The sequence below is a fragment of the Furipterus horrens genome, unplaced genomic scaffold (genome assembly GCF_987537825.1).
Source record: "Furipterus horrens unplaced genomic scaffold, mFurHor1.1.pri manual_scaffold_11, whole genome shotgun sequence".
Taxonomy (NCBI): domain Eukaryota; kingdom Metazoa; phylum Chordata; class Mammalia; order Chiroptera; family Furipteridae; genus Furipterus; species Furipterus horrens.
Genome location: NW_028327181.1, coordinates 81,950,120 through 81,976,564, shown reverse-complemented (window position 1 = coordinate 81,976,564; position 26,445 = coordinate 81,950,120). Strand labels below are relative to the sequence as shown.

Here is a 26,445-nt window from a genome sequence, read left to right as displayed (position 1 = left end):
ACAGGCTAGAGTGTGTGGGGGGCACGGAACGGATGCAGATCTTTTGCAAACATCTTTATTAATCTTGTATAAAAATAAGTTCCATGAACAGTCCCCGGAGGTGGGTGGGGCAAGGTTGCACTTTATAAGTTACGGGCCAGTCTCCCGCTGAGGCTAAATACAGTATGGCTATTGGGGGGGTTAGGGGTGCTGCAAGCAGCATTTGGGGGAAGGGGCCAGCAATCCTGCCCCCTTCCAAGATGAGGGTGCACCTGCCCATTTGAAGTGGGCCCCACAGCAGGGGACAGTGGCAGAAGGGTTGCCCGGCCCAGCCGAGCTGAGGACCACCTTCCCTGTGCCCCGGTTAGCCCCTCCCCCACCCCAAAGTCCATCTGCAGAAATAGCAGCTACAGCGAAAGGTCTGAGGTGACCTGCAGGGGGGGTCCCGGGGGTCGCCGGCGAGCGCTGCGGCGGCCTGTGTCTGCGCGGATGTAGGGCTGGTTCCGAAGATCTGGCAGAGAGGAGACAGACATTTACCCTTCAGGAAGGAGTCTGCCAGGGTTGGGGCTACCACTACAGGGCACAGACCTTACCCTTCTAGGGACCCAGGTTGTGTGCATTGTGGGAGGCGGCCTGTTTATGTTTACCAGACCCTCTCAGAAACATCCCAGCATGCATAGCCTAGGACAGGGCAGCAGGACCCAGTCCCCCCAAGGGCCCTCAGTGCTATGGGCAGCCACTGGAATCAGAAGCCAGGCCATCCAAGTACCTGAGAGCTAGAGGGGGATCTCCTCTCCCAGGCTGGCCTCACAGAGGAGCCTGGATGTCCGTTTGCCAGTGCGGGCCGTGAAGGGCACTGTCTTGAGCACTGAGGGTTAGGAAGGGGAAGGAGGGGAGAGAAAGGAGAAAGAAAAAAGACAGAAAAAGTAGCAAAGAGGCAGTGAGGCAGCCAGACCCCGGGGCGAGGAGGTGGATGGAGGACAGCACAGAAGGACAGACCAAGCACAAGTCCTGGCCAAGCCCTCACCTGTGATGATATCTTCAATGGCCCCATCACGATCACTGTCATAGATGAGTGGCTCCTTCTGCTGTTTCCGTTTCAGCTCAGAGATAAGGTCCATTTGTTGCCGCCGGATCTTGGGTGGGGACTGGGGTTGGGGGAGAGTATGTAGTTCGTTTCAGGATCCCTCCCCACCACACCACCAAACACTGTCTGTCTGGCCCCCCACAGCAAGCCCCCACTTCTGGCTTGAGCAGAAGAAACCCATTCCCATCCCAGGCTACTAGCTTTGGGCAGAGCCTGTCAGTAAAAATGAGGGTGTAGAAAAGGGCCAGACTTTTAGGATGGGGACACCAAGCATCCCTGCATCCCAGGGCCAAGCTCAGGGGCAGCGGCCTACCTTGGGTGCTGGGGGTTCCCCTCTGCCCGGAGTTTCCATGCCTGCCTCCTGAGCAGCTGCTTCTTTCTTCCACTGTTCCACCTCTTGCTCAGCTTTCTGAGGGGTGAAGGTTGGTCTCCATGAGCTGAGGTCCCCCTCACCTCTCTGGATCCCCAGACAGAAGCAGCCCCCACCCCGCCCTCTGCCCACATGGATAGGCTGCAGTGCCCAGCAGTGGTCCCACCTCCCTACCAGAAACATGTACCTTGTAGGCCTTGATGAAGCGGCTAAAAAAGGAAAAGAACATGGAGGGGGATGTGGTCTTGGGGTTTTCTCCGAAGTACTCCACCACAGACTCGTAGGCCTCCTGCAGACACAGCTTGTCAGCCCCCTCAGTATGGACCGCTCAGAGCCCGACCACTGCTCTGTACTGACCCCACCACCACCACCATTAAGATACCAGCCACTTCATCTCTGCTCCTCCAGTAGGTGGCCTCTCATTCCTACTCCATCCCCCAAGGTATCCCAGCTGTGGCCACACCACCCCAAGCCTTGGTTACTCAACCCTACCTAGGTAGCCCTTCATAACCTACCCCCACCCTCCCCACCTTCAGAGTCTGGCCAACCCCAGCCCACCTGAGCTGTCTTGCTGTCTGCCAGAAGCTTATCCATGGTAGGTGAGTTGGCCCTCAGGAACTCCTTGAGCACCACACAGTCATCCTGCCGCACGAACTCCCGCTGGGTCAACTCCATGCCTCGTTGCAGGGCGCGCACATCCCCTAGGACACTGTCCAGGGACACTGGGGGATGGGGCAGTAGAGAGGCAGGGAATCAGAGAGACAGCAGTCCCCTCCATTTACATCCTGTGGCCCCTTGCTTTCTCCCAACTCATGAGCCCCTCCCAAGGATGGGGCAGGGGGACGGGGAATGGGGGATGGGGTCACTGCCCATGCATACCTGAGCCTGCCTTGTCCAGGAAGTGCAGTTCACTGTAGAAGCCTGTGAGCTGTGGATACTTCTCAGCAATGACCTTCACCAGGTAGTGCAGCAGGGTCTGCTTTCGGTCAGTTGACTTCATCTCCAGTAGCTGCATGAGGACCTGTTGTAAGCCACAGGCCACCAGTCTTCCCCCATCTCCCAAGCCAAGGGACCCCTTCTCTTGCCCCTCACCGCATCCAGACTCTGGAGCCGGAAGCCATAGGCTGCTCCACGCTTGCTGCTGTTCATGTAGTTGCCAAAGGCCAGGACAATCTAGGAGAGGCCAGGGAGAGCTCAGCAGGGTACTGGGCTGAGGAAGCCCCTGAAGTATAAATTGCACAATAAAAGGTGGCAAAGAGCAAGCCCCAAACTCAGCCCCCACTGCAGTCCTATATGGACCCCTCAGGTCCATGACACATGTACATGCATATGTATGTGTTTGACCCATGCGCATGGCTAACACCATGGCACACCCAATTTTGTCCTCTGCTACTCCTACCCAAAGCTGTGCTGCCAACATCTCCTCCTAGGCTGTGGAGTCACCACCACATTTCTAACAGCCATTTTTACCAGTTCTCTGGACTCCACTGAGCAGGTGTGGGTGCTCTGCTAATTACACAGTAACCCCCAGGGGGGCTGAGCCCTCAGGCAGGGGCTGAGGTGTGATGCTGTATACAGGGTGGGACAAAAGTAGGTTTACAGTTTTATCCACTTTTGAATAAAATAATAATACAAGAATAAACTCTGACAGATGGCCCCCACCCCTACTCTGAGCCTGTATGTGAGAGGTGGAAATATTATATTTGTTGCATCCTAGATGTGTGTGGGGCAGGGTCTGAGTCTTCCTCTAAGGCCAGAGGTTAAGGGTGGATAGACTCTACCTCCCAGACTCTTGCCCGGGGCTCTCACTCACCTCCAAGATCTGGCGGAGTTTGTCAGAGGACTTAATGGACATTGAGGCTGCAATGACGGCATTCAGTTGCTGGGGGAGGGAATGGGGAGGCAAGGTAAATTGGGGTTGTGTAGGAGCAAGCCCACAGAGGACTCAAGTACACCCAAATGCCATCCCGGAGCCCAGGTTTGGGGCAGGCTCCGCCCCATCCTCAACCTAGGCCACACCCACACCGCCCTGCCTGCCCCGCCCACACCGGCATGAGCAGCTGGACAGTGTCAGGGAAATTGCCCAGGAAGGTTAGCGTGGTCATGCGCTCTGGCAGGCGCAGGATGCGGCTGAAGCGCAGCATGAAGCGATCTTCCTCTGACAGCTCCTCCATTGGCCGCTGCTCCTTCTCGAAGCGGGCGATGAGGCTGCGCTCATACTCCGTGGGCAGGAAGCGGGTCAGCAGCTCCAGGAAGTCCAAGCCAAGGGCCTGGAGGTCATACCTGGAGGCAGAGGGGTACATATTGTTCCACACCCACCAGTTCTTGAGAGCAGGACTATCCCTCCCCTTCCTTGATTAAATAAACAAACTTCAGTATTTGCCAACAGCTTCAGGGAACAAGAGGTAGGAGTCAAGGGAAGCTGGCAACTGGGAAGCCTGGGGTCCCCATTATACATCGGTGGCAGATGTCCAGCTGTAAATGCCTGAGCCTCAGGAGGCAGGGAGGAAATGGGAACATCTCAGTCTGGGCGTTAACTCACAGGACAGCCTCAGTTTTTCAGCCTAAAAATAGGAACAAGGTTCCCCACCCTAGTCCCTGACCAGGGTTGATATAAAGCTTGGTGGGCTCTGTCCCATAATTGGGGCTCTTTTACAGGCCTGGACTAGCAGAAGCACTGGGCTGCCCGCAAGCCCCAGGCAGAGGTACTCACATCTCAATGGCCTGGCAGATGCGGTCAGCCCCCAGGTTGCCCTTGCGCAGGGTGATGGCCAGGTTCTTGGCCCGGTTGGCCTCAATGAGCGTGGCCTTGCTGGGGGCCTTCTGGGCTGCTTTACTCTTGAGAGCAGTGAGGTCTAGGCTGGGACCTTGGGACTTAGTCTTGAACTGCTCCTCAAAGTCACTCATGTCCAGCTCCTGAGGGCACAGGAAGAGGAGGCAGGGCTGAGTGGACTGGGATCTAGTATGTTCCTGGCTGATGTCCATGCATGGTGCTAGAGCCCCCTATCCAGCCCTGCCTGGCCACTGGCAGAGAAACAAACCAGTAACTTGACTGCAGGCCCTGATGGGGGATACAGAGGAAGTATAGGGAGCATTTAGGAGGAAGGGAAACAGTACAGAACCCAGGGGACCCAGACTCCAAGCAGTTATAGCTGAAGGAAGAGCTGAATTGGCCAAGGGTAAACAGAGGAGGGGAAGGGCATTCCAGGCAGAGGGAACAGCTTGAGCAATGACCTTGAGGCCATAGAACAGGTGCCTTTTGAAAAACTGAAAGTGGCCCTGGCTGGTGGGGTCAGTGGATTGAGCACTGGTTCGATTCCCAGTCAGGACACATGCCTGGGTTGCGTGCGGATCAGATCCCCAGTTGGGGGCTCACACGAGAGGCAACCACACATTGATGTTTCTCTCCCTCGCTCCCTCTCTCCTCCTCGCTCTAAAAATAAATAAATAAATAATCTTTAAAAAGAAAAACTGGAAATGGAATTGGAAGAGCTAAAGCCCTGGTTGTTTGTGGAAAGATGCTGGAGAGGGGCCTGAAAGAGGAGAGAGGGGCCAGATGTGGAGGAGGGACGTGCCCCTCTGCGGGGATGGAAGGGAAAGCCTACACGGGAGTCAGGATACACTGCCTCCTAGAGTCCCTAACCCAGTTTGGCTTAATGCCCATCCCTAGGCCACCATGGCCTCATCTGTAAAATAGGGTGGAAAAGATGACTACTCTTAGTGCCCAGCATCATCAAGCAAGTCCCCTCCTTCTCTGGTGCCCACACTGGCAACAAGCGAGGCCGTACTCACTTGCAGCACCTTCTCATCATTGAGCTCAGTGAAGACGGTGCCCGTGATCTGGTTGGGTTTCAGGGCCACCCAGTTTAAAAGTGGCATTCTGAACTTGGTCTGGATGGGTTTCTTGGCCTTCACCCCTGGGAGCAGAAAGGAATGGTGAGTACTGAGGCTGTAGAGGGTGGGGTGGCTGGAGGGAACCAGGGCCCAGCAAGGCCTGACAGGGCAGGCAGGAGGTAGTAGAAGAGGGTCTTGGAGAACACTGAGGCCAGGGCCCCACCCTCCATCTACTCCCAGCCGTGGGTGGTCCACTCACCTGGGCCCATTTCTGGGCTAGGCCCTCCAGGAGCATCAGAGGGGCCTCCCGGAGGCGGCGGGGGTGGCGGAGGCACCAGCCCATCTGTGCCAGGAGGCGGTGGTGGTGGCGGTGGTGGGGGTGGGGGAGATAGGACTCCTGGCAGTGGTGGAGGTGGGGGGGGCTCCGGGCTGCCTGGGAGGGGCGGGGCCAACGGGGGCACCACGAGTGGGGCTTCCTGCTGGAACGGGAGGCCGGGCAGTGGGGGTGGGGGGGGTGGGGCTGCTGCTCCAGGAACCAGGTCTGCTGCAGGTGGGAGGGAGTACCGAAAATAGGGAGAAGGAGAAGGAGGTGTCAACTTCTTGCCTTGGGTGGTCTAATCTCCGCCTCCTCGCCACACGCATGCTCACTGGTCCCATTTTCTACCCATCCGCACCTACCTGAGCAGCGCCCACAACCCAAACCTATTTCTCCCAACTCTCCCGGCAGATGGTGTCCTTAGGCTCCCTCTCCAGGCCCTAATTCCCCCACTCTATCCCACCCGACTTGGAGCTCCAGCTCACCTGGGCTGGGGGAACCGGCGGGCACTCCCAGAGTTGGGGCGTCACTGCTGCTAGGAGTTGCCACAGCGATTGGGAGGATCTCGATGGAGACTGCTTCTCCAGGCCCCCGCAGGATACGGATTAACCCTTTCTCCTCCAGCTCCTCCACCTTCAGCTCTAGGGCCGAGGGCCTCGCAGGGGCAGGGGCAGGTACTTTCTCAGGCTCAGGCGGACGCCTGGAGACGCCCATGGCAGTGGATTCACTGAAGCGCTCCTGTAAGCCCCAGGGAGGGGTCAGTGCCCACCCACAGGCCAGGCACTGAGCCCCATCCTCTTGCCAGAATGGAGGGAGGTATCAAGCCTAGAAGCCCCATCTTTTCTGTTCTTGGGAGCCCAGATCACCCCTGGCCCTGCCCATGCCCCCAGCCTCACCCGCAGGGTCTCCAGCTCCTTTCGAGCCTGGCTTAGCTGCTTTTCCAGCTCTGCGATCTTGGCCATGGATTCGTTCTCCGCGTCCCGAAGCCTCTCTGTCAGCTGTGGCACACGGCACATGGTAAGTTCCCACCCGCTGCCCGGCACTGGCACCACCAGTGAGGGGGAGGCATCAGGCCTGCCTGCCTGGAGGGCTGGGGGAGGCTTCCTGACGTGCGTAGCCCAGGGTGCTGAGTGGGCAGGAGCCTGGCACTTGAACCCAAATGGGTGACGCACTGAGGACACTAAAGTTCTCTCAGGAAGGGAATGGAATCCAAGGTACCACTGATGGGGGGAGGTAGGTGAAGAGGAAACTGAGCTGGGAGGGGCATCAGGCATGATGTTTCACCCAAGTCAGGGCCATGGGTCTAAGCACTGGGAGAGGAGGGGGCTGGCCTTGCTCAGAGGTCCAGCACAGTGTGGGACCTCCATGAACACTCACTGAGAAAGACACCCAGAGGATTTAGGATTTGTATTTAAGGTCAAACTCAGGAGCCAGGTAGGCATGCCCAATTCACACCTAGAACCAGTGTTAGGCCCAGTGCCTGATGCTGTGTGGGGACCTGTGGGCCTACAGTGTTCTGGGCCAAGTTTAGGAGCAGCTCTCACCAGGGTCACCTGCTCCTGCAGCTCCTCCATGTGCTCCAGCACAGCATTCTTGGTCTCAGTGTCTTCCAGCAGCACACCCACATCAAAAACATTGTCCAAGTATGCCTGGATCTGCACTTGCAGCTTGTCGCTCTCTGTGAGCCGAAGCCTCTGTCTCCCAGATGGAAGGATGGGTGAGGCTTGGTGTGAGGGATCTTTCCAATACTTCCCATCACCACCAGAGCCCACAGGAAGGGGCCTGGGCCCCAGCCTGCTCTTTTCCCTTTATTGTTTTTATTGAGATATAATTCATACACCATAGTTCACTATTTTAAACTGTACATACAATTCAGTAGTTTTTAATATATTCACAAGGTTGTACAACCATTCCTATCTAATTTCAGAAATTTTCATCACCCCAAAAAGAAACTCTGTCCCTGTCAGCAGTCATTCCCCATTCTCTCCTCCCCAGGCCATTGACAACCACCAATCTACTTTCTGTCTCTATAGACTTACCTATTCTAGACATTTTATATAAAAGAATCATACACTGTGGGTATTTTGTGTCTGGCTTCTTTCACTTATCATAAAGTCTTCAAGGCCCATCTATGTTGTAGCATTTTTTAGTAGTTCATTACTGTTTATGGCTGAATAATATTCCACTGTGTAGATATAGTACCCTAGCCTGCTGTTAATTCTGGCTTTAATAAATCCAGTCCCAAGGAACTGACAGTATAGGAGAACATATTTGCCAATGATACATCAGACAAGGGTTTAATCTCCAAAATATAGAAAGAGCTTATATGACTCAACACCAGAAAGACAAACAATACAATTAAAAAATGGGCAAAGGACCTGAACAGACACTTCTCCAAGGAGGACATGCAGAGGGCCCATAGGTATATGAAAAAATTTCTCAACATTACTAGCCATCAGAGAGATGCAAACGAAAAGCACAGTAAGGTATCACTTCACACCTGTCAGAATGGCCATCATTAATAAATCATCCTGCTGGCGAGGATGTGGAGAAAAGGGAACCCTAGTGCACTGTTGGTGGGAATGCAGACTGGTGCCGCCACTGTGGAAAGCAGTATGGAATCTCCAAAAAAGATTTTAAATGGAACTCCCTTTTGACCTAGCGATTCCACTGCTGGAAATACAGTAGTCCCTCTATATCATGGTTCACTTATTGTGGCCTCACTGTATCGTAGGATTTTTTAAAATATTATATTTAATTACTTATCATGGATTTTTCACTATATTGCGGGATTTTGCAGTACTGTATATGTATGTTGTTAAAGTTACGTAGGTTTAAGAGTGTAGAATATGTTTAAGAACATAAGTAGTGTTTATAAAAGTGTGGAAAAGGTTAATAAGGGAGTGGGAAAGGTTAATAAGGGACTGGGAATGGTTTATAAGTGTGTGATAAGGGTTTATAAAGCCTTAAAATATATATAAATACTAAAATAAATGTAAGGTTCCTACTTCGCAGATTTTCACCTATTGCGGGGGCGGGGGGTCGTTTAGAACGTAATACCCGCAATAAGTGAGGGAATACTGTATACCCTAAAAAGCCCAAAACACCAATTCAAAAGAATTTATGCACCCCTATGTTCATAGCACTATTTACAATAGCCAAGTACTGGAAGCAGCCGAAGTGCCCATCAGTAAATGAGTGGATTAAACAACTGTGGTACATTCACACAATGGAATACTATGCAGCAGAAAGAAAAAAGGAACTCCTACCTTTTGTGACAGCGTGGTTGGAACTGGAGACTATTATGCTAAGTGAAATAAGCCAGTTGATGAAAGATAAACACCATATGATCTCACTTATAAGAGGAATCTAATGAACAAGACAAACTAATAAGGAAAATAGAACCAGAGACATGGAGACAAGGAACAGACTGATAGCTGCCAGACGGGAAGGGGGAGGGGAATAATGGTGGAAAGAAGAGGAAGAGATCAGTCAAAAAACACATATGAATGGCCCATGGGCATGGACAGCAGTGTGGAGATTGACTGTGGGAGCAGAGCGTGGGCTGGGCGGAGGAGAACAAAGAGGGGAAATTGGGACAGCTGTAATAGAATAACAATAACTTTTAAAATGTAAAAAATAAAATAAAATCAATCCAATCCCAAAGGCTCTGCTTCTCTAGGAAGCTTCCCAAAGGTATTAGAGTAGAAAGCTGTAGCTTCTCTGCTCAGGCCAGGAAGAACCAAGCCCTTCTGTCCACCTTCCCCAGGGCCAAAGGACTGACTCCTCCATGACCTGGGCTCATCCAGTGTGAGCCAGCTCTCACTTTTGCCTGGTATCTCTGCACTCCCCATTATGTGCTCCCAGAGCCAGACCGAGGGCCACCTAGAGTCTGTTCTTGTGGCAGGCTCCAGGGCTGGATGCCTATTATGTGGCAGATACCATCCTATTGAGAATCATTATTATCTCTAAGATTCTCCTATTTTGCAGATGGGAAAATTGAGACTCAGAGAGAAGAGACCTATCCAAAGTCACATGGGCTAGGAAGTGGCAGAGCCAGCATTTGAACCCACATCTGCCTGACCCCAACACCCATGCTGCCAGCCATTTGAGCAATACTCTACAAACGGTTAAGTCTGGGGGAGAGTGCAGGGCTCACCTCCAAGTACATGTCCAGGCCTAGATGGGTAAACTCATACTGTAGGAAGACACGGAAGTTCATGTTCTCCACTGAGTGTACCACAATGTTGATGAATTGCATGCAGGCCACCTGGGGGATGGGAGACATGAGCAGATCTATGATCCTCTGGGTGGGAGGTTCTCAGTGCCTTCTGCCTCCACTTACCTCCCAAGTCTTCCTCCTTCTGCACGTTTCTCACTCCACTGTCCCAGCTTGGTCCCTACCCATATTTCTCCCCCTCCCCACCCCGTGTCCTCCCTCCAGCCTCTCCATCTCGACACCTCCCCCTCCCCCACCAACCAACCATCATTATACTTTGCAGGGGCAGATACTCAAAGCCCCTGGCTGCACCTTGCACCCAAGAGTGGCCCAGCCCAGGCTAGGCTTCTGAGCTCACCATGAAGTCAATGTTGCTGTCTTCATTCCGGAAATATTCCATCAGTTTTTCAAAGCGGTGCTGCTCCCCACACACCTGGGTGAGGAGAATGGCTGTCACTGAGGACCCAGTGGCACACCTCCTAAGCCACCTTCCAGCTGCCACCCTTGTGCCTCTATAGGCTCCTCTCAAGTTAAATTTAAGGCCAGGTCACTCTTCTGTTCAAAACCTCCACTTCCTCTCAATCTCTCACAACCCTCCCCCTCACTTACTCCACTCTGGCTCATTCCCGCCTCGGGACATTTGCACTTGCTGATGTGCTTTCACTTGAGACAGCCTTCACACCAAGTCCCTCACTTCCCTCACAGCTTTGCTCAAATTCCACCTTCTCATTGAGGCTTCTGTGACCACCCTGCAACCAGTTACCCCTCCCCCAATGGCAGCCCTGACTTTGTCTCCATAGCATTTATCATTCTAACATGTAATTTGCTAATTTATTAAGTTGTTCATTATCCGTCTTTCCCTGCCTTATTTCTTTTTTTTTCAAAGTTTTTTTAAATGTTATTTTAATTTTTGATTTTATAGAGGGGAAGGGAGGAAGAAAGAGAGGGAAAGAAATATCAGTGTGAGAAAGAGAAACATCATCTATCAGTTGCCTTCCCCATGTGCCCTAACTGCAACCCAGGCTTGTGCCCCAAAACTAGAATTGAACCGGCAACCTTTCGGTTTGCAGGACAACTCCCAACCAACTGAGTCAAACTGGCCGGGGGTCCCTGCCTTATTTCTTTTGTCCACTGATCACCAATGTATCTCATGTGCCCACTCAATGTTTGGCACACAGTAGGTGCTCAAAAAATATCCATTAAAGAATGAATGCTCTGTGCTGCCTTCTGCATCATATTCTCAAGCATTCACTTCTTGTGAGCCAGTTAACCAGAGGCAGCAACTCTGAGATGTATAGGTCAAGTCCAATTTAGATCTGACAAGGCTGAGGGTCAGAGGTTCAGCAGATGTCCATAATTGTCCCTGTCACCCCAGGCAGTGCCCCTATATGAATCTGCACCTTCCCTTCAGAGCTTCCCCATCCCATCCCAGATTGTCCCTACCCTGTGTTCCCCAAATGTCCACCCAACATCCCCAGCTGCCCCCAGCAGAGGCCACAACTGCCAGCATCAAGGGCCTAAGCAACACTAGGAGACAAGTACATCTTTTGGTGGGGGCCTGCAGTACCTCCTTGAAGTTGTCAAAGGCTGCAAGAATGATGTCGTGTCCTCCTCGCACCAGGCACACAGCTGCCAGCAGCTCCAGCACCAGAGCCTTGGTTCTGGGGAGGAAAGGGCAGGTTGTCCTGTAAGAACAGCAGGCCCCACAGCAAAGGTGTGCAGGGGCCTGGCACATGGCAGACAGGGAAGCTGATGGGTGGGGTGGAATGAGCCTGAGCAGCAGTCCTGAGAAAGGGGCGGGGAGGGCAGTGGGGGGTTTATATAGGAGGCAAGGGGTTAAGTAGCAGGAGAGTCTATATATAGAGGAAGGTTGGGGGCCTGGACCTCACCTGGGGTTCTTGTTGTTGAGACTCAGAGCAATCTCATTGACACAGGCTGGGTGGTTCATGACGAGGCTGAAGCCAGACTGGGGAGACGGAAGAGGTCAGCAACTCCAGACAGACCCCCAGAGCTGCCAGCACCCTCCTGCCCGACCTTCTGGGATTGCCAGTGCCATACCATTCTGGTCTCTAACTGCCCTCAAATTAGGAAGTTCTGTATATCTGCCCACAACCTTTTCTGTGGCAGCCAAAGCCTGGTCCCACTTTTTAAATACCTTTGTCTTTCAAAAGTCAGTGTCAGGACTCAGCACCTGCACACAGTGAGTCCTCAAAGTCTGGCTGCATGAGGGGGGACTCGCTTTGCTAATCACCCCTCCAAATGAAATAACCCAGAGCTGTTTTCCCCATGGGCCTGGTGTCCAGCCTTTCTTGATGGGTATGCCTAAGTCCCCACGTGAGGCATTCCCATGCTCCCAGTCACGTCTAGGATATTCCAGGGGACCTGACCAGGAAGGGACAGAAATCCGGGCTTCCCCTCAAGACTGTCAGCCTCAGGACCCTGAGCCAACAGCCCAGACCCCCAGGGTCTCCAGTGGGGGGCAGGGTGAGGACACAGTTGTCCTAGAACCTCAGCAGCTTAGGCAGGCCCTGGTGAGAACTGGCCTGGCTGACCAACCTGGTAGTTCATGATGGCACGCAAGCACATAATGCAGACGTGGACGTCATCCTTCTGGCTGACGATGCGGGAATTCCGCAGGGTCTTCCTGCTGTGGGCTGGGGTCAACCTGGGTGGGGCGTGGAGGAGGCAGCAGGGGTCAGAGTCCCAAACCCAGCTTCCCAGTCCCCCCACCACTCAGATGGCCTCTGGGACAATAGGGGGGCACACTACCAAACCAAAGAGGCTGGCTAAGGGCAGAAAGGCGTCCTCAGTCCCTAGGCCTGGGGCCTGGCATGCTGAGGAGGATGTGAGGAGGGGGTAAGGAAAACAAAAACCATTAACGGCAACTTGGCATTCAGAAGGGTTACTGTGCTGTGGGGATGGAGAGCCTATAAGAAAAGAGTCAGCCCTGGCTGGTGTGGCTCAGTGCATTGAGTGCCGATCTGCAAACTGAAAGGTCGCTGGTTCGATTCCCTATCTCTTGCACATTGGTGTTTCTCTCCCTCTCTTTCTCCCTCCCTTCTGCTCTCTAAAAATGAATAAATAAAATCTTTAAAAAAAAAAAAAAAGAAAAAGGAAAGAAAGAAGATAGTCAAAACTTGGAAACCGCCACGGAAATGATCTCCACAAGGTGGCGCTTCCGGCCACATGGGCTTATCTTCCATCTTGAGTCTGGCTCTGATATCAGACTGCCTTGCTTCAAATCCCAGCTCACCACTTACTGGGCAAGTTTCTTAATCTCCCTGTGCCTCAGTTTCCTCATTTTTAAAACAAGAATGATAATAATAGCACCTCCCAGATAGGGTTGTTGGGACTATGATATGAGCTCAGAACAGTGCCTGGCACATAGTAAGTGCTATACGTATGCTTGATAACTCTTTCCTAAAAAATGTGATTTTTTTCACTGTTGCAGAACTTGCCAATTGTGACTTCCACATCAGGTCCCCTTGACAGTTCTATCACACATCCAACAACACTGTGAGACCCCATGTACTCCCTCTGCCTGCCACATCACCCTTCTCTCATCATTGCTCAACTATGCCTCTGAGTCTTTGCTCATGCTGTTCCTTCTGCCTGGAGTGCCCTTCCCTGTCCCCATCACTGATTGTAAAGTCCATATCATAAGACATAGTTCCAGTGCCATCTCTTCTGGGAAGCTTTCCTGGTGCCCCAGGCCATGGCCGCCTCTCTTTTCGGAGCTCCCAGTCACACCTCCATGACATCTTGTCACTCACTGTCCCCTACTTGACCAAAGAGTCCCAAGGACAGGGTAATCAGTATGCCTGATACGTAGTAAATGTTAAAAAAAAAAAAAGTTCAATGAATGAATGAATGAATGAAGAAACACGTTGTGAGCATTTGGGTCTTAATATGAAGTTAGTCCCCTAGACCCAAAGTAGGAAGGGAGAAAGCTGAGCATCCACATGAAACTCCAAGGCCATCTCCTTCCCTCTCCCCACCTCCCAACAGGATGCCCTAACTTAGGGTGGGATGACAATTCCCAACAGCAAAACCCAGATGCATTGGTCAAAGGCCTCACCCCGCCTCACCCCACCACCCAGGAGACCACCAGGCATGCACCTGCCCCCAGGCAGTTACATACCGGGGAGAAGGGGGACACCTGGAAGCCACATGGAAGAAAATGGGGGTTGGATGAGTAAAAGAGGGGTCCCATTGACCCAGAAACCCCTTCCTTATTCCAGACCCACCCAGACTCCACCCTCTAAGTGCCCACCCCTGAAGGCTTAACACTGCCATGTCCCAAGCTCTGTTTGAGCCCCTTACTCTCTGATCCCCAATGCTAGGCTACCCCTCCCCCCCATCCTCAAGGGAACAGTGTGAGGCTGGCTGGGTGCAGCAGTCTGGGGGTGATTTTTCCATTCTCCCCATCACCCCACCATGAGGCCCACATACTTGATGGTCAGGTGACGACTCTTGGGCTGTGGTGCCAAGGATGGGGGGGAGCCCTTGCTGAGATCTTCCACGGACTGCTCCAGGGGCCTGCTCTTCTCTGAGCTGGGGGCGCCATTGTCTGTGCTCTCCATGTCATACCTGGGGGTCAGAATGGGGTTCAAGGCCAACACTGCCGGGGTACTTAAGAGAGGAGTGGGGAGAACTGAGAGGAGAAAGAGTTCTACAGGAGAGAAATAGGGGGTAGATGGAGGAAGCTGTGTTCTTGACACTATGCTGGGCATAGTAGAGGGAGAGGGAATGGTGGAACAGAAGAGTAAGACCATGTCCCAGCTGGCCACCCCAAGATACATCCCTCCCTATTCACGGCAGGCCTTCAGGAAGAGGCATCGTTGGAGGCCACATGCAGGTTTCAGGGTAGGCTTTGGCTGCACTGTGTGGAAGTGACCAGAGGAGTGGCAAGGTACAGGGATGGAGCAGCATGAGGGCAAGGGCAGGGGGCTTACGTGACAGAGCACTGGGCAAAAGCCAGGTACTCAAGGAGCACGTCCAGGCCGCGGTTCTCCTCATTGAGGAACTCCTGCACCCACCTGCAGAGCAAGGGCTCCCTGAGTTCCAGCCAGGAAGGAGGCCCTGCCCAGAGTGGGTACCCAGAACAGGCAAGGGCCCTGGGGCGCACTCCCCACAGGAAGACACCAAGCAGCCCCAGTCTCAGACCCAGCGATGCTTGTGGTTGTTAGGGGGTTCAGGCAGGACCCAGGGCCCAGCCATGCCTGGCTCCACCCAGGGTGGGTAGGAGAAGAGGCAGGGAAGCTGTCCTGGACACCAACCCCAGAGGTGGCCCATAGGCATAGCCTGTGCCAGGAGAGAGGGGCGGGCAGGGTGTTAGCAAGGGAAACCTCGGGGATTGCCTGGAGGCAGAGCCCCTCCAGGCCCTCTGGAGGGAACTCTGAGCCCTGGCTCACCCAATGTGGTTTGTCCTCAGGGAGATCTCCAGCTCCCGTAGCACCTGGGTGGACTCCTGAACTCGCCTCTTAAACTGGGGGCCAAGAACAGAGGTGTCTGGTCGGCGGAGCCCAGCCTCCCACAGGCCCGCCAAGCCCTGAGGCAGCAGCCAGCCCTCCCCCGACAACTGGCCTTTCACGTTCATCCTCCCCCACCACCTCCACACACCTGCCCAACAGAATAAGCATTCTTAGACTACACATACTCCCCCATGCACACTCAGGGTACACACACATACCCCCATACACAGACATACAGCATACACACACATACCTGTACTTGGGGACACACACATTCAAACATGAACACCCCAGGTACTCACACACACATGCACGTCCAGACACAAGCACCCTGGGTACACAGATATAAGGTACCCACATATACAGATGCACAGGGCACACATACACACTCTGTACCTGGACTCGAGGGCACACACACATCCATATGTGGACACAAAAGTACACACATGCACATCCATGCAGAGACACACAGGGCACACACACCTATACAAGTACACATGTGTGCCCATATAAGCACACACAGGATGTGCAGAGGAAGCTGTGAAATAGCCTGCCCAGGGCACTCTCAGTCCTCTGTGAACACACACACTCACAACCTGCACCCACACAACCACAGGAAAGTTCATACACACAGGTACTCTGGCTCTCCAGAGCTTGGAAGGTGCAGGGGGAATGGGACAGAGAAAAAGGGGGAGACGTGTACCCCCAGGTTGGACATCCAATCCGCTGCTACCTTTCGGCTGACCCCACCAGTTTCCAGGTAGCTCTTCAGCTTCTGGATATAGGCTGTAGGGGGATTCTTGACTTGAAACCGCTCCTGGGGAGATGGAAGGGGGTATACAGGGAACCAGCCAGGGAAAACAACCAGCCCAAGGTCCCAGTGTCCCATTCTCAGCTTTGACCTGAGGTCCCTGGCTGCTTGAGACCCCTGGGAAATTCTGAAGGCACAACCAAACAATCATCCAGCCCACTTTAAAAAGACCCTGGCCCCGGGGGGTAGCCTTTCCTGGCCACTGTGGCCTCAGGCCAGTAAGTGGCACCCTCCCATGCCCTGCCTGCCCACCCTGGCCCACACCCAACCCATAGCTGGGAGTACTGGGAAGAGGAACACTTTGGAGGGGCTGTGTGAGAGAGCCCATGTCCTCCGCAAGCTACGGCCCTTCCCCAGGACATTACCACAGCTATCCACCCACCCGGGATGGTAATTACCTGTGAGTGTGCTCACCTCCTGTGCTCCTGACTCCCCAGCCCCACCCAGTGCTCCAGTAGCCACTCACACAAGGGGGGGCGGGGGGGCACATCAAAGGCCTCCCATCCTTCCCAAACCAGGCCCCTCAAATCTGCCCAGCTCTCCACTTCCTACCTCTCCCAGGCCTTTGAGCCCCAACCTGAGATACCAGGCCAAGTGGCAGGGACCCCTCCTACAGCCTCAAAGCTTCTGGTAGTAGCTCCCCACCTCTCCCCAAGGCCCAGCCCTTTTACTACCCCCACCTTCCAGACTCCTGCCCTGCCAGCTCCTCCCATCCATTAGCGGCCTAGCCCTGGCTCCCAAGGGAGACTCCCTGCTCCCCACTCCCCGCCCCTAGCCTCCACTGCCACAGGCCTGCCTCCCTCTGTCACTAAATCAGGGCAGCAACAAGACCCCGCTGTGCCCCAGCAGTGGGAGGGGTCCTCTTGCTACCATGGACAGCAGCCGTAAAAGCTGGAAGGGCCCCAGCAGCCAGAGAGTCATGCAGATGGCAAGCCCAGGCACCTCAGGATACAGGGGTTCTAGTCCCTGCTCCACCGCTTGGTAACTGTTTGATTTTGGGGGGCTGCCTGGTTGATAGCAGTTCCTCTGGACCCAAGGTAAAAGGAGGAAAGGGATCCTGCCCACCTCCCCTGGGGTCAAGTGAAAATGTCCAACCCTGGGGTCACCCCCTTCCTTCCCCCACCCAGAGCTGAAGGGTCAACAGAGCCTGCTCCAGGAAGCTCTGAAGGAGGATGGTGACACAGCCCCAGCTGGACTGTCTGATATAGCCCCTGCCAGCTCTTCAGAGGACAGACTCAGCCCTGCTCAGCATTCGTAAGGTCCCCGGGGAGGCCCATGTACAAGAGAGGGGGATTCCAGCATGCTCCCCAGATACTGTACTGGCCTCTGGGCAGGGTCATAGTCCTACAGGCAGCAGGGAAGTGCCCCTTCTCCTGCCAGCCTCAGCCTGGCCAGGGCAGGGAGTTCCAATGGCAGAAAGGTCCTGGTACCCACCTGGTCACAGATGAGCTCCCACTTCTTCTCATTGTCATACTGGCTCAGCAGCTGGACCTTATCCGGGGGCAAGTTCATGCAGTTCTGGGAAGGGGAGGACAAGATAAAGACCCTGAGCCTGGGGCTCTAATGGGATGGGGAAAGGTCCATGGGCATTTTCAGGGAACCCACTAGAGGCCAGCTCCCTAGTAGGTCTGTCATACACATGAATCCCTATCACCCTCACCCTGGGAGATAAGTAGCATTAGCCAAGGAGAAAGCTGAGGTACAGAGGTGCAGCACCTAAGCTGTCTCCCACCTCCTCCCCGGCACACCTGCCACGCAGACAGCAGTGTAGGTTCTCAGCCTAACTTCTTGGGACCTCAAGCACCTCTGGGCTCACCTTCCCAAGTGCAATAAGGGAATATTATCTCTTCTCCCATTTGGGTGAAGGGCTAACAGAGGAGCCATCTGCAGCCAGGCCCAAGTGTGGCCACATGCCACCAGATACCAACGGTGCACAATCCCAGCCCAGGACACCAGTGTCTCACAGACACCAGACAACATCTTGCAACAATGGTGGAGAGCAGCCTTCTTCCCCATCCCTCTCCAGTCTCCCCCCATGTCACCACTTTTGGAAGGAGGAGGTGGAGACAGGCCTAGGGAGCTGAGGTCAGAAGGGCAGGGAGTTCCAAGCAGGTGCATCATGGCTATGGGGATGAAGTGGGGGATTCCAGGGAAAGGTCACCCAGCCACAGGACGTGGGGACAGCTGACAGCACTCTGGGTCTGTGGTGCTGGTGGCCCAGGCTGGGACTCCCCTCAGGAGCTACAGATCATCAGCATTGCTCTGCCTGGGTCCTCCCCAGACAACACATGACATGGGAGTGGTGTCCCTGTCAAGCTTCTGCCCCACAGGGTGAGCATGGGTCCCACCTCAGGCTGTGGAACCACTAGGTGTTGGCAGCAACTGGCTCCCTAGACCCCCAGGACTTAGCAGGTCTTCCTAGCAGACCCAGAAGGTGATGCCCATTCACCCCAATTCAGTAAACCCCAGATTTACTGAGGGTCTACTATGTGTCAGACTCCCAAAACACATTTCTTCCCCTCAAGGAGCTCTAAGTCTCCTCAGGTGACATGAGAGGAAGCCCCCGTCACCAGCCCAGGCTGCCCTGAGAGGAGGCCACAGCTGGAGCACAAAGGGGGCCACACCCACCTGAGGCTCCTCAGCCAGCTTCCTCTCTGGGGTGCTGAGCCTTGTTCTGGGGCTCTGGCCAGACCTCATCCCCAAAATCACTGCCTTTGGTCAGCCCCAAACAGGAAGCTGGGTGCGCTCAGCCCCCATTGCCCAAGCTTTCCGTCTGGGGCCCCAGTGGAGAGGTGAGACTGCCCTTCCACCAGCGCCCCAGCCCGGCTGGGCCTGGAGGTACGTCATTCCTCACCCCTATTGTGAAAGTGGGTCTCAGCTGAGGAAACTGCTGTCTCGTCTCTCACCTCCCCCAACCCGACAACAGCCAGAACAGCTCCGGCCACCTTGGGAGGGGCTCTCCAGGAAGGGGCCTTGGGGAGGGTCCTACCCGGCCAGGGAGGCCTCCCTGGTACCATTCTCTTCTCCCTCTCTCTCTCTCTCTCCCTGGTCCCTCCTGATCCACCCCCACCGCACAGAGACCCAGGGTAGGGCAGGGCCAGGTGGGAGGGCAGGCTGAGGGGGAAGGAGGAAGCAGGGAGAGAGGGAAACAACAGGGAAACTGGAGCAGTAGCCAGAAGCAGAGAAGAGGAAAGTGGCAGTGGGGGAAGTGTGGGGGGTGGCTGAGCCATCAAGGGGAGAGCCACTTCCCAACGTGGGTCTTTCTGGGCTCTCATCCACCCTGGGGACCTGTTTGGTTCCTAGAATGGTCCCAGTGGCACGTCGAGAGGCAACAACGAACCACAATAAGACCCCAACAATGGTGGGAGCCAGCTTTTGCTCTGAGCCCTGCCCGCAGATGACTGCCATCCTCCTTCATCAGCACCGGTGTCACTCCCATCTTACAGGTGCAAGCACAGATCAGGGACCTGCCCAAGGTTCTGAGGCCAGTAAGAGGGGAGCTGGGTGGGCTTTGAGCCCCAAGCTGACTCTGAACCAGCGTCTTGGTCCAGGACAGCCCCATGGCTATTAGTGCAGAGGGGGAGAGGGAGGCCTCTCCTGGAGCTGGCACACCTGTCCCAGAAGTGGTGGAGGACAGGGTGCCCCTTTGTCCCTTCCCCACCTGAGCCTCCTCAGGCCCCAGGGCCCACATCCAGCCTGACAGTCAGGCTAAATTTAGGCTCGGAAATCAGAAATAGCTCTGACAGTGCTGAGCGCTAATTAGCAGCTGTTCTTTGGTTGTACCCACCAAGGAGACAGGCACCCTAGGGAGCAGGAGAAGGGCCAGTGGATGCCGCGCACTCTGAGTAGGGTGAGGCCATCCTGCAAAACAAGAACCAACCCCAGACCCAGGGCCCTCAGTAAGGAGGCAGCACCGTGGGGTTGAGCACTAGGAGACAAGTAGAAGTCCCGCTAACGGAGCTAAAATGGAACAGGACCAGATAGGGAAGTCCAGGTGGGTGTGATCTGCCCCCTGTGAGGGGGGAGGGGGAGGGGGTAGCTAAAATGGGAGACCCAGCTCTGGGCCCACTCCTTGAGCCTCAGCTTCCTTCTCCATAAAATGGGCACACTTCCCTCCTGTCTCATGGACTCACAGAGCTCCTGGGAATACCCCATGAGAAGCTGTGTTCTGGTCCAATAATAATGCTCTTTAGTGATGCACCATGATGAAGAGGCATTTCACAGACTGGGGGTGCAGGGGAGTTCATCTGTGATGCCAAGGCGAGGTATCATTGGTGAATAGAAGTTAGTGACAACATCTGGATAAAGCAGGTCTGTCTCCAAGGCTTGGCCAAGAATGAACTGACCCTTCAGCCCCCTTTCCCTGCAGCCCTTAATGCTTTGGGTCAGAAGAAGAAGGAGATGGGATTCATCTTCTACTGTACAGCTAAGAAAAGGACCTCATGTCCCAATAGTTCTATTAGAACATGTGGAGATTAGTCTCCTCCTTCCCTGTCCCTACCTGTCTCAGTACCAGAGTGGCCTCGAGTCTCGCTCACCCAAAATCAGCCCTTTGCAAGATTTATACCATGCCCCTCCCAATGTTGACATCAGGAGGTGTCCCTTGAGACTGGAAGGGCTCTGGCTAGCGCAGGACACAGCCACACCCTCCAGTTTCACTTTCATTTGAGCTGAGACAAGTTCCAACCCACCCACCCACCCTCTCCCCTTGAGACCCGCCCTTCAAGTCCCACATGCCCGTGAACCTGGGCACCATCCCCAGTCTCAGACCAGCTCTGCAGCAGTTCACAGTCTGATGGGCCTAGAAGTGGCCCTGTATCCCAGTTCCCACCTCACCATCCATCTCCCCCCAACCCACATCTATCTGGCCTCAACCTTGGTTTTAGAACTCTTAGCGTATCACCAAAAACAATCAGTTTTATTCACTTTTTAAAATTCTGGCATATAGATTTTCTGAGGCTCTTATAAGAAATCCCAGGCTTACAGGAGAGGGTTGTGGGGTAACCCAGGCCTAGAACCAGGTACTGAGAACCCCCAAAAGCTAACAGCTTCTCCCATCAGGGTTCAAGGGTCCCCACAGCAGGGACAAGGGCAAGCAGGGTGGGAGCCAGGACAGAAGGGGTGACCCATAAAGCCAGGCTCGCAGGAAAAGAACAACAATAATAAATACTGCCAAAACACTCCGTGCCAGGTTCAATTCTGAGTGCTTCACATCTATTAACTTATTTAAACCTCAACAATAAGCCTACAATTCAATACTATTACAGTCTCCCTTTCACAAATGGGAAACTGAGGCACAGAGTGGTTAAGTCGCTTGCTCAAGGTGACCTGGCTGGGAGGCTGGTAAGAAGATTCAGTTTCCTCTGAAGAAGGAGCACTGAGGACTATGAAAAATGTGGGTGCTGGCCCCCCAGGGTCTTCTGCAGACGGCCTGGCCCCATTCCCCCGTCTGAGGAACCAGGAACAGCCAGCCCCACTTCCTGCCACCCAGCACCCTACGCTTCCTGTTGTTGCCCACACTGAGCTCTTACTCACTAGGGAACACCCCCCACAGCAACCCTCTCTCAGAGGGAAGTGGAGGCCTCCCTCCCCCCTCCACATGTGCACACAGCTACCAGCTACCGTTAGCACCACCGCTGCCCCACCCTCCAAGAGAGGTGGGCCCTCCCTCTCGTGGTTTCCGGCCACCAGGCAGTTTTCAGTCTGGGCCCGACTGTTGTTGACCTGCATGATGGCAGGGAGGGCATCCTGGCCCACGATGGCTGAAGACAACAACCTTCGTTGGTCTTGGTGATGAGGGTGGGGGGAGGAGGGAGGCAGAGCTGGGCTCTTTCACCGAGAAGGGCTCCAAGATGGAGAGGGCCAGACCATCTCCATCATCATCCCCTTTCTCACTGTGGAGAGTATTTACTGAGCACTTGCTCTGTGTCAGGCACTGTGCTAAACACTCTATGAATCCCCGCAACTCTACTCAATCCCTTCAACAGTTCTAGAAGGTCACATATACCACTACTATTCTCTTTTCACACATGAGGAAAACCGAGGCTCAGAGTGGCAAAGACAAAATTCAACCCCTAAGCTTCATGACTCCAAAGCCCAAAAAGCTCCTCTGCCTTTCCCATCAGTAACGCCTGCCCCTCTCAGATGCAGGAGGCCCAAGCCACCTTCCACGTCTCCATGTTCCTGGGAAAAATGCAGAGGTGGCCCCAACAGCAGCCCCACCTGCTCCTGTCCATCTCACCCAGCTCTTTGCCAACTGGCCCCAGATGTCACTGTGAATCATGACTACCACATCCCTGGGCTCCAGGGTCAGCATGTGCCAACCCTGCCTGCTGGGAATGTCAACCCAAAGCCTCTGCCCAGTCCAACATCTGACCACATGGCCACCACTCCATTGGGATCCTCTGTGTCACACATCCCAGAGATGGTAGGCACAGGGCCTGAGCGACCCCACAGCTACATGCCCACATACTTCATCTGCCCCAGTCCAGAGGAGGGAGCTGGCCAAGGAGACAGCGCCTCTGTCACAGGCCAACAGAATGGAGGTATATACCTCTGCTCTTTACCACCAGCCCTGGCAGGGAAGGGGCCCAGCTGAAAGCAGGATCCTGGCCTCCACTCCCTGCTTAGGGCTGTCCTGACCTCCCCACACAGCCTGGCCCAGTGCCTGTGACCTAGGAACATGCTCAGGTCACTCCTGGGTGTTAGGGCCCATCCAGCAAATTCTTCTCCAAGTGGTTCAGCCTCTTCTTGGACACCAGCATCACTCTTGGCCTTAAGCACAACATCCTCAGCACCTTCCCTTGATCCCATTGCCCCAAGGTTACAGGCTCCTCCCTGCCCAGACAGACCAGGCATATCCTATGCCTGACCATAAGCATGGCACTTCTAGCAGGCCTGGAAGGAGTGCCTCGCCATCCCAAACCCCAGCCCTGGCAGGGGAAGGCCTGAAGGGGCTAGAAGAACCCAGCCTAGGCCATGGCGTAGGAGAGGTGGGAGTGCAGAGCTTGGCGGGCTGTTTCCCACCATTGCAGCAGGCCCGCGGCGCTGGGCAGCCATTGCTCCTTCTCTGTTGCCAAGACAGCAGCCAGAAACCCTAGCTCAACCTGCTCTCTCTCCCCACCCCCATTTTAAGCAGGGGTACTCCTTTCTCTTACAGCCTTCTTGAAAAAGTAGCCCCCACCACCCACCCCCACATGGGAGAAAGGCTCCCCATGGGGAAAGGGAGAGCAAGCCCCCCATCTCCTTTCTGGCTGTGGGCCCTGGTGGCGACACCCCTCCCCCACCCATAAGATGGGTCCCACAGCCAGAAGCCAAGGAGTGGTTTGGGGTTTCAGGATCCTACTCCCTACCAGGGATGAAAGGGCTGAGCTTAAGTGAAAGGAAGAGGTTTCCTGAGGCCAAGTGACTAGATCCCAAGGGGAGGGGTGTGCTTCTCCCATCAAGACTGGGGGTTTGCGTCGGCCTGCGAGCCAAGTGTCGCTGGTTCGATTCCCAGTCAGGGCACATGACTAGGTTGCATGTCAGGTCCCCAATTGGGGGCACGAGTGAGAGGAAACCACACAGTGATGTTTCTCTCCCTCTCTTTCTCCTTTCCCCTCTCTCTAAAAATAAATAAGTAAACAAACAAATTATTTTTTTTTAAATGCCAGTATGGGACAATCTTACTGGGGGTCTCTGAAGGAGATGGCCCACCACTCTCAGCAGCCTGAGGTTCTTCTCCTCTTAGATAGATGAAGCCATACCTTGCAATACTCATTGCCAGGCCTGTGGGTTTAGCCAAATCTTTAGCCCTGGGCAGCCTCAAGGAAGGAACAAGGCTGTCACCCATGGTGGAACTCATGCCCCTGTGCATGGGGAGTGAGAAGAGACAAGCAATCAGCCAAGTGACCTTGAGTTGGATGCATTCTGCCTCTACAGGCTGAGGGACAGGCTGATCCCTCCCCAGGAAGAAGGCGAGGTGTAAACACACTGGGGATCCTGAGGGCTGGGCTGGTGCTGCCCTAGATTTCTACCCGGCCACCACCCTTTTCCCCACTGGGACACCCTCTAAGACCCATCTTGGGGCCTCCACCCTCCACACCCTGCTACTTAGGGACTCCCAATGGCATTTAGTGTCAGACTCAGCCAATCGGAGCAAAGGCCAAAATGCCAGCAGAGCAATCAAGTCCTACACACGCATCAGAACCTCACCATTTGACTTTTGGATTTTCCACTGGTCTGAATTATTCACAGAGCTCCTCCTCATTAGTGTGTAACAGAGATGGAACCGGGGCCTGCCCTCACCCTGAGAGCCAGTCCCATCCCCATCCATAGGCACATACTTGGGGGGAAAGGAAGACTCAGGTTCCCCCAATCAGGCTGGCAGAAGTTCAGGGATCCACCAGCAACTCAGGCTCCCCAGATGGCCCCCAGACACTGTCTCTCTTCATTCTCCTCCCCTCCCCATCTGCTCAGCTCAACTCAGCTTTGCCAGGCCATGGGTTTGAGGAAGGGGGAGCAAGTGGAGGAATAAGGTAATCAGGGCCTAGCCTAGTGGGAGGTGTCCCTCAGAGTCCTTTCCTCTACCCTAATCAAGCAAGTGCCTTCACAAGGATAGACCAGACCCCACCCCACAGCTCCTTCAAACCCCTCCTAGCCTTCCTCCTGGGAGGGGGCAGCAGCCAAGAAATCCAGGAACTGTTAGGAGGGGCCATGCAGAGGATCTGGCAAGTAGGGCCTAATGGCCAGGGGAGGGGAAGTGATGTCAGGGAGGTAGAGAGGACAAGAACAGAGCTTGCTGCCGCCAGCCAGCACTGCTCTGCTGCCTGAGCCTCTCGGGCCCCCACCCTCAGGTCTGCAGTGCCAGCTGCTCAGACTGGGAAGTGCCTCTGGGAAAAAGCACGGCCTTGGGCCTCATTTGCCTGTCAGCCAGTGTCCAGCAAGGGAGCTGACAGTAGACAGGCCACCAGGCAATTAGTTAGAGAAGGGAGCCTGGGACAGGGCTGGAGTGGGGAAAGGGAAGTGAGAATGAGTGACCCTTCCTCCTTACTTCTGCCTCCCACCAGGTCTTCGGGAAGCCTGACTTTGCTCTGGAACCCCCTCCCACCTAACACATCCTGGCTGCCTCTAGGCTCAGCCTGAGCTGATGGCTCCCTCGCCGGTGGCCTAGTCCCCAAGCCACCCCCCGACCCCCCCCACCAGTTCCTCCGGGGGACAGGTGACAGTGGGCAGAGTAGGGTACTTCAAGACTTCTGCTCCACACCAAGCCACAGTGAGCAACCCACCCTGACCCCGCCCTTCCTGACCTTAATCCCTACAATAGGCAGGAGGGGGCTGCTCAAGATAAGGACCCACAGGCAACCTCTCCGGGTTACAGGGGTTTAGAAACACAGATAGCCCCTCTGCATGATCTGACAGCCCAGCTCCCAGCAGCCTAGGCACCAACAAATCAGGACCAAACACCTTAACTCCGTCTCCAGCTCCCAGGAAATTGAAATGTAACCCCTTCCACCTTTGACCCTGAAACACAAGCAGATGCTACAGAGCCGCTTCTGGTGTCTGGGCCTGTGTACAGTGGGGAAAGGGGTGTCCCGGGAACCCCTTGCGGTGCTCCGCTCCCAACTTCTTCACAGGACATTTTTGCTTATACCTTTAGACCCAAGAGCGCTGGGGGAGAGGGGTGTCTTGGGGAGGGAAACTGGGTGATTAAAGAAGAAAGTTTTGGGGGCAGAGTGCTAAGTCATTCTGAAGGAAGCCACTGTCAGTCCCACCCCGAGGAGGACAGACAGCCACTGGGCCGAAGATCTCCAAGCGGTACCTGAGCCCCCGGGGGCGGGGACGCGTGCCGAGCTCCAGCCGCCCCCTCCCCCCCCGCCCCCCCGCCGCCCGCGCCCTGTGCACGGCAGGTCACACTCACCAGGACCCGGTTAAACCTTTCCTCCAGCTCGCCGGCCGCGGGCATCGGCTGCTTGAGTGCCGCGGGCTGCTTGGGTGACGGTGCGGCGGAGCCCGCGGGCGGTTCCGCGCTGCCGGCCGCGTTGCCCATGGTGGTCCCCACCCAGCCGGCCAGGCGCCTCAAGCCTAGGAAATCCAGCTTTTCTGGGGGCGGGGGACAAGGCTCCAGGCCTGGGGGTCGAGGTGAGCAGCAGCTGGCAGCTGTGATGGGGGCTCAGCGACGCGGGAGCTTGGCTCAGCGGCGCACTGGGGCCGGGGCGCGGCGTCCCATCTTGGCGGCCCCGTCCAAGGAGTCGGGCAGCGAGCTGCGGGGTCGGGGGAGGAAGTCAGGCAGCAAGCCGCCAGAGACAGAGGGCTGGGCCGGGGGCAGGAAGCTGCGGCGCGGGCTCCCCCCTCGGCGAGTCTCTAACTTCTGCTAT

At 55.0% G+C, this 26,445-nt stretch overlaps 1 protein-coding gene across 8 annotated transcripts; it reads right to left on the bottom strand.

Moving 5' to 3' along the window:
• Positions 1-39: 39 nt before the first annotated feature.
• FMNL1 (formin like 1) lies at positions 40-26,445 on the bottom strand. Of its 8 annotated transcripts, XM_090292613.1 has the most exons (28): positions 25,989-26,445; positions 17,525-17,608; positions 15,983-16,096; positions 15,220-15,293; positions 14,761-14,844; positions 14,258-14,395; positions 13,947-13,964; positions 12,362-12,470; positions 11,695-11,771; positions 11,373-11,466; positions 10,164-10,238; positions 9,746-9,856; positions 7,131-7,280; positions 6,483-6,584; positions 6,072-6,324; positions 5,530-5,814; positions 5,229-5,353; positions 4,150-4,352; positions 3,485-3,719; positions 3,250-3,318; positions 2,529-2,609; positions 2,316-2,445; positions 1,995-2,158; positions 1,624-1,725; positions 1,380-1,475; positions 1,007-1,127; positions 749-847; positions 428-490 (listed from the first exon to the last, which is right to left on the bottom strand). In XM_090292613.1, exons 1-27 carry the CDS (start codon positions 26,115-26,117, stop codon positions 756-758), a joined length of 3,315 nt encoding a protein of 1,104 aa, XP_090148739.1. In that variant the 5' UTR covers positions 26,118-26,445; the 3' UTR covers positions 428-490; positions 749-755. The 8 variants fall into 8 exon arrangements, with proteins under 8 accessions (XP_090148737.1, XP_090148738.1, XP_090148744.1 ...); XM_090292611.1 differs by lacking the exon at positions 749-847 and having other exon boundaries at positions 40-490; XM_090292612.1 differs by lacking the exon at positions 749-847 and having other exon boundaries at positions 40-490; positions 5,530-5,811.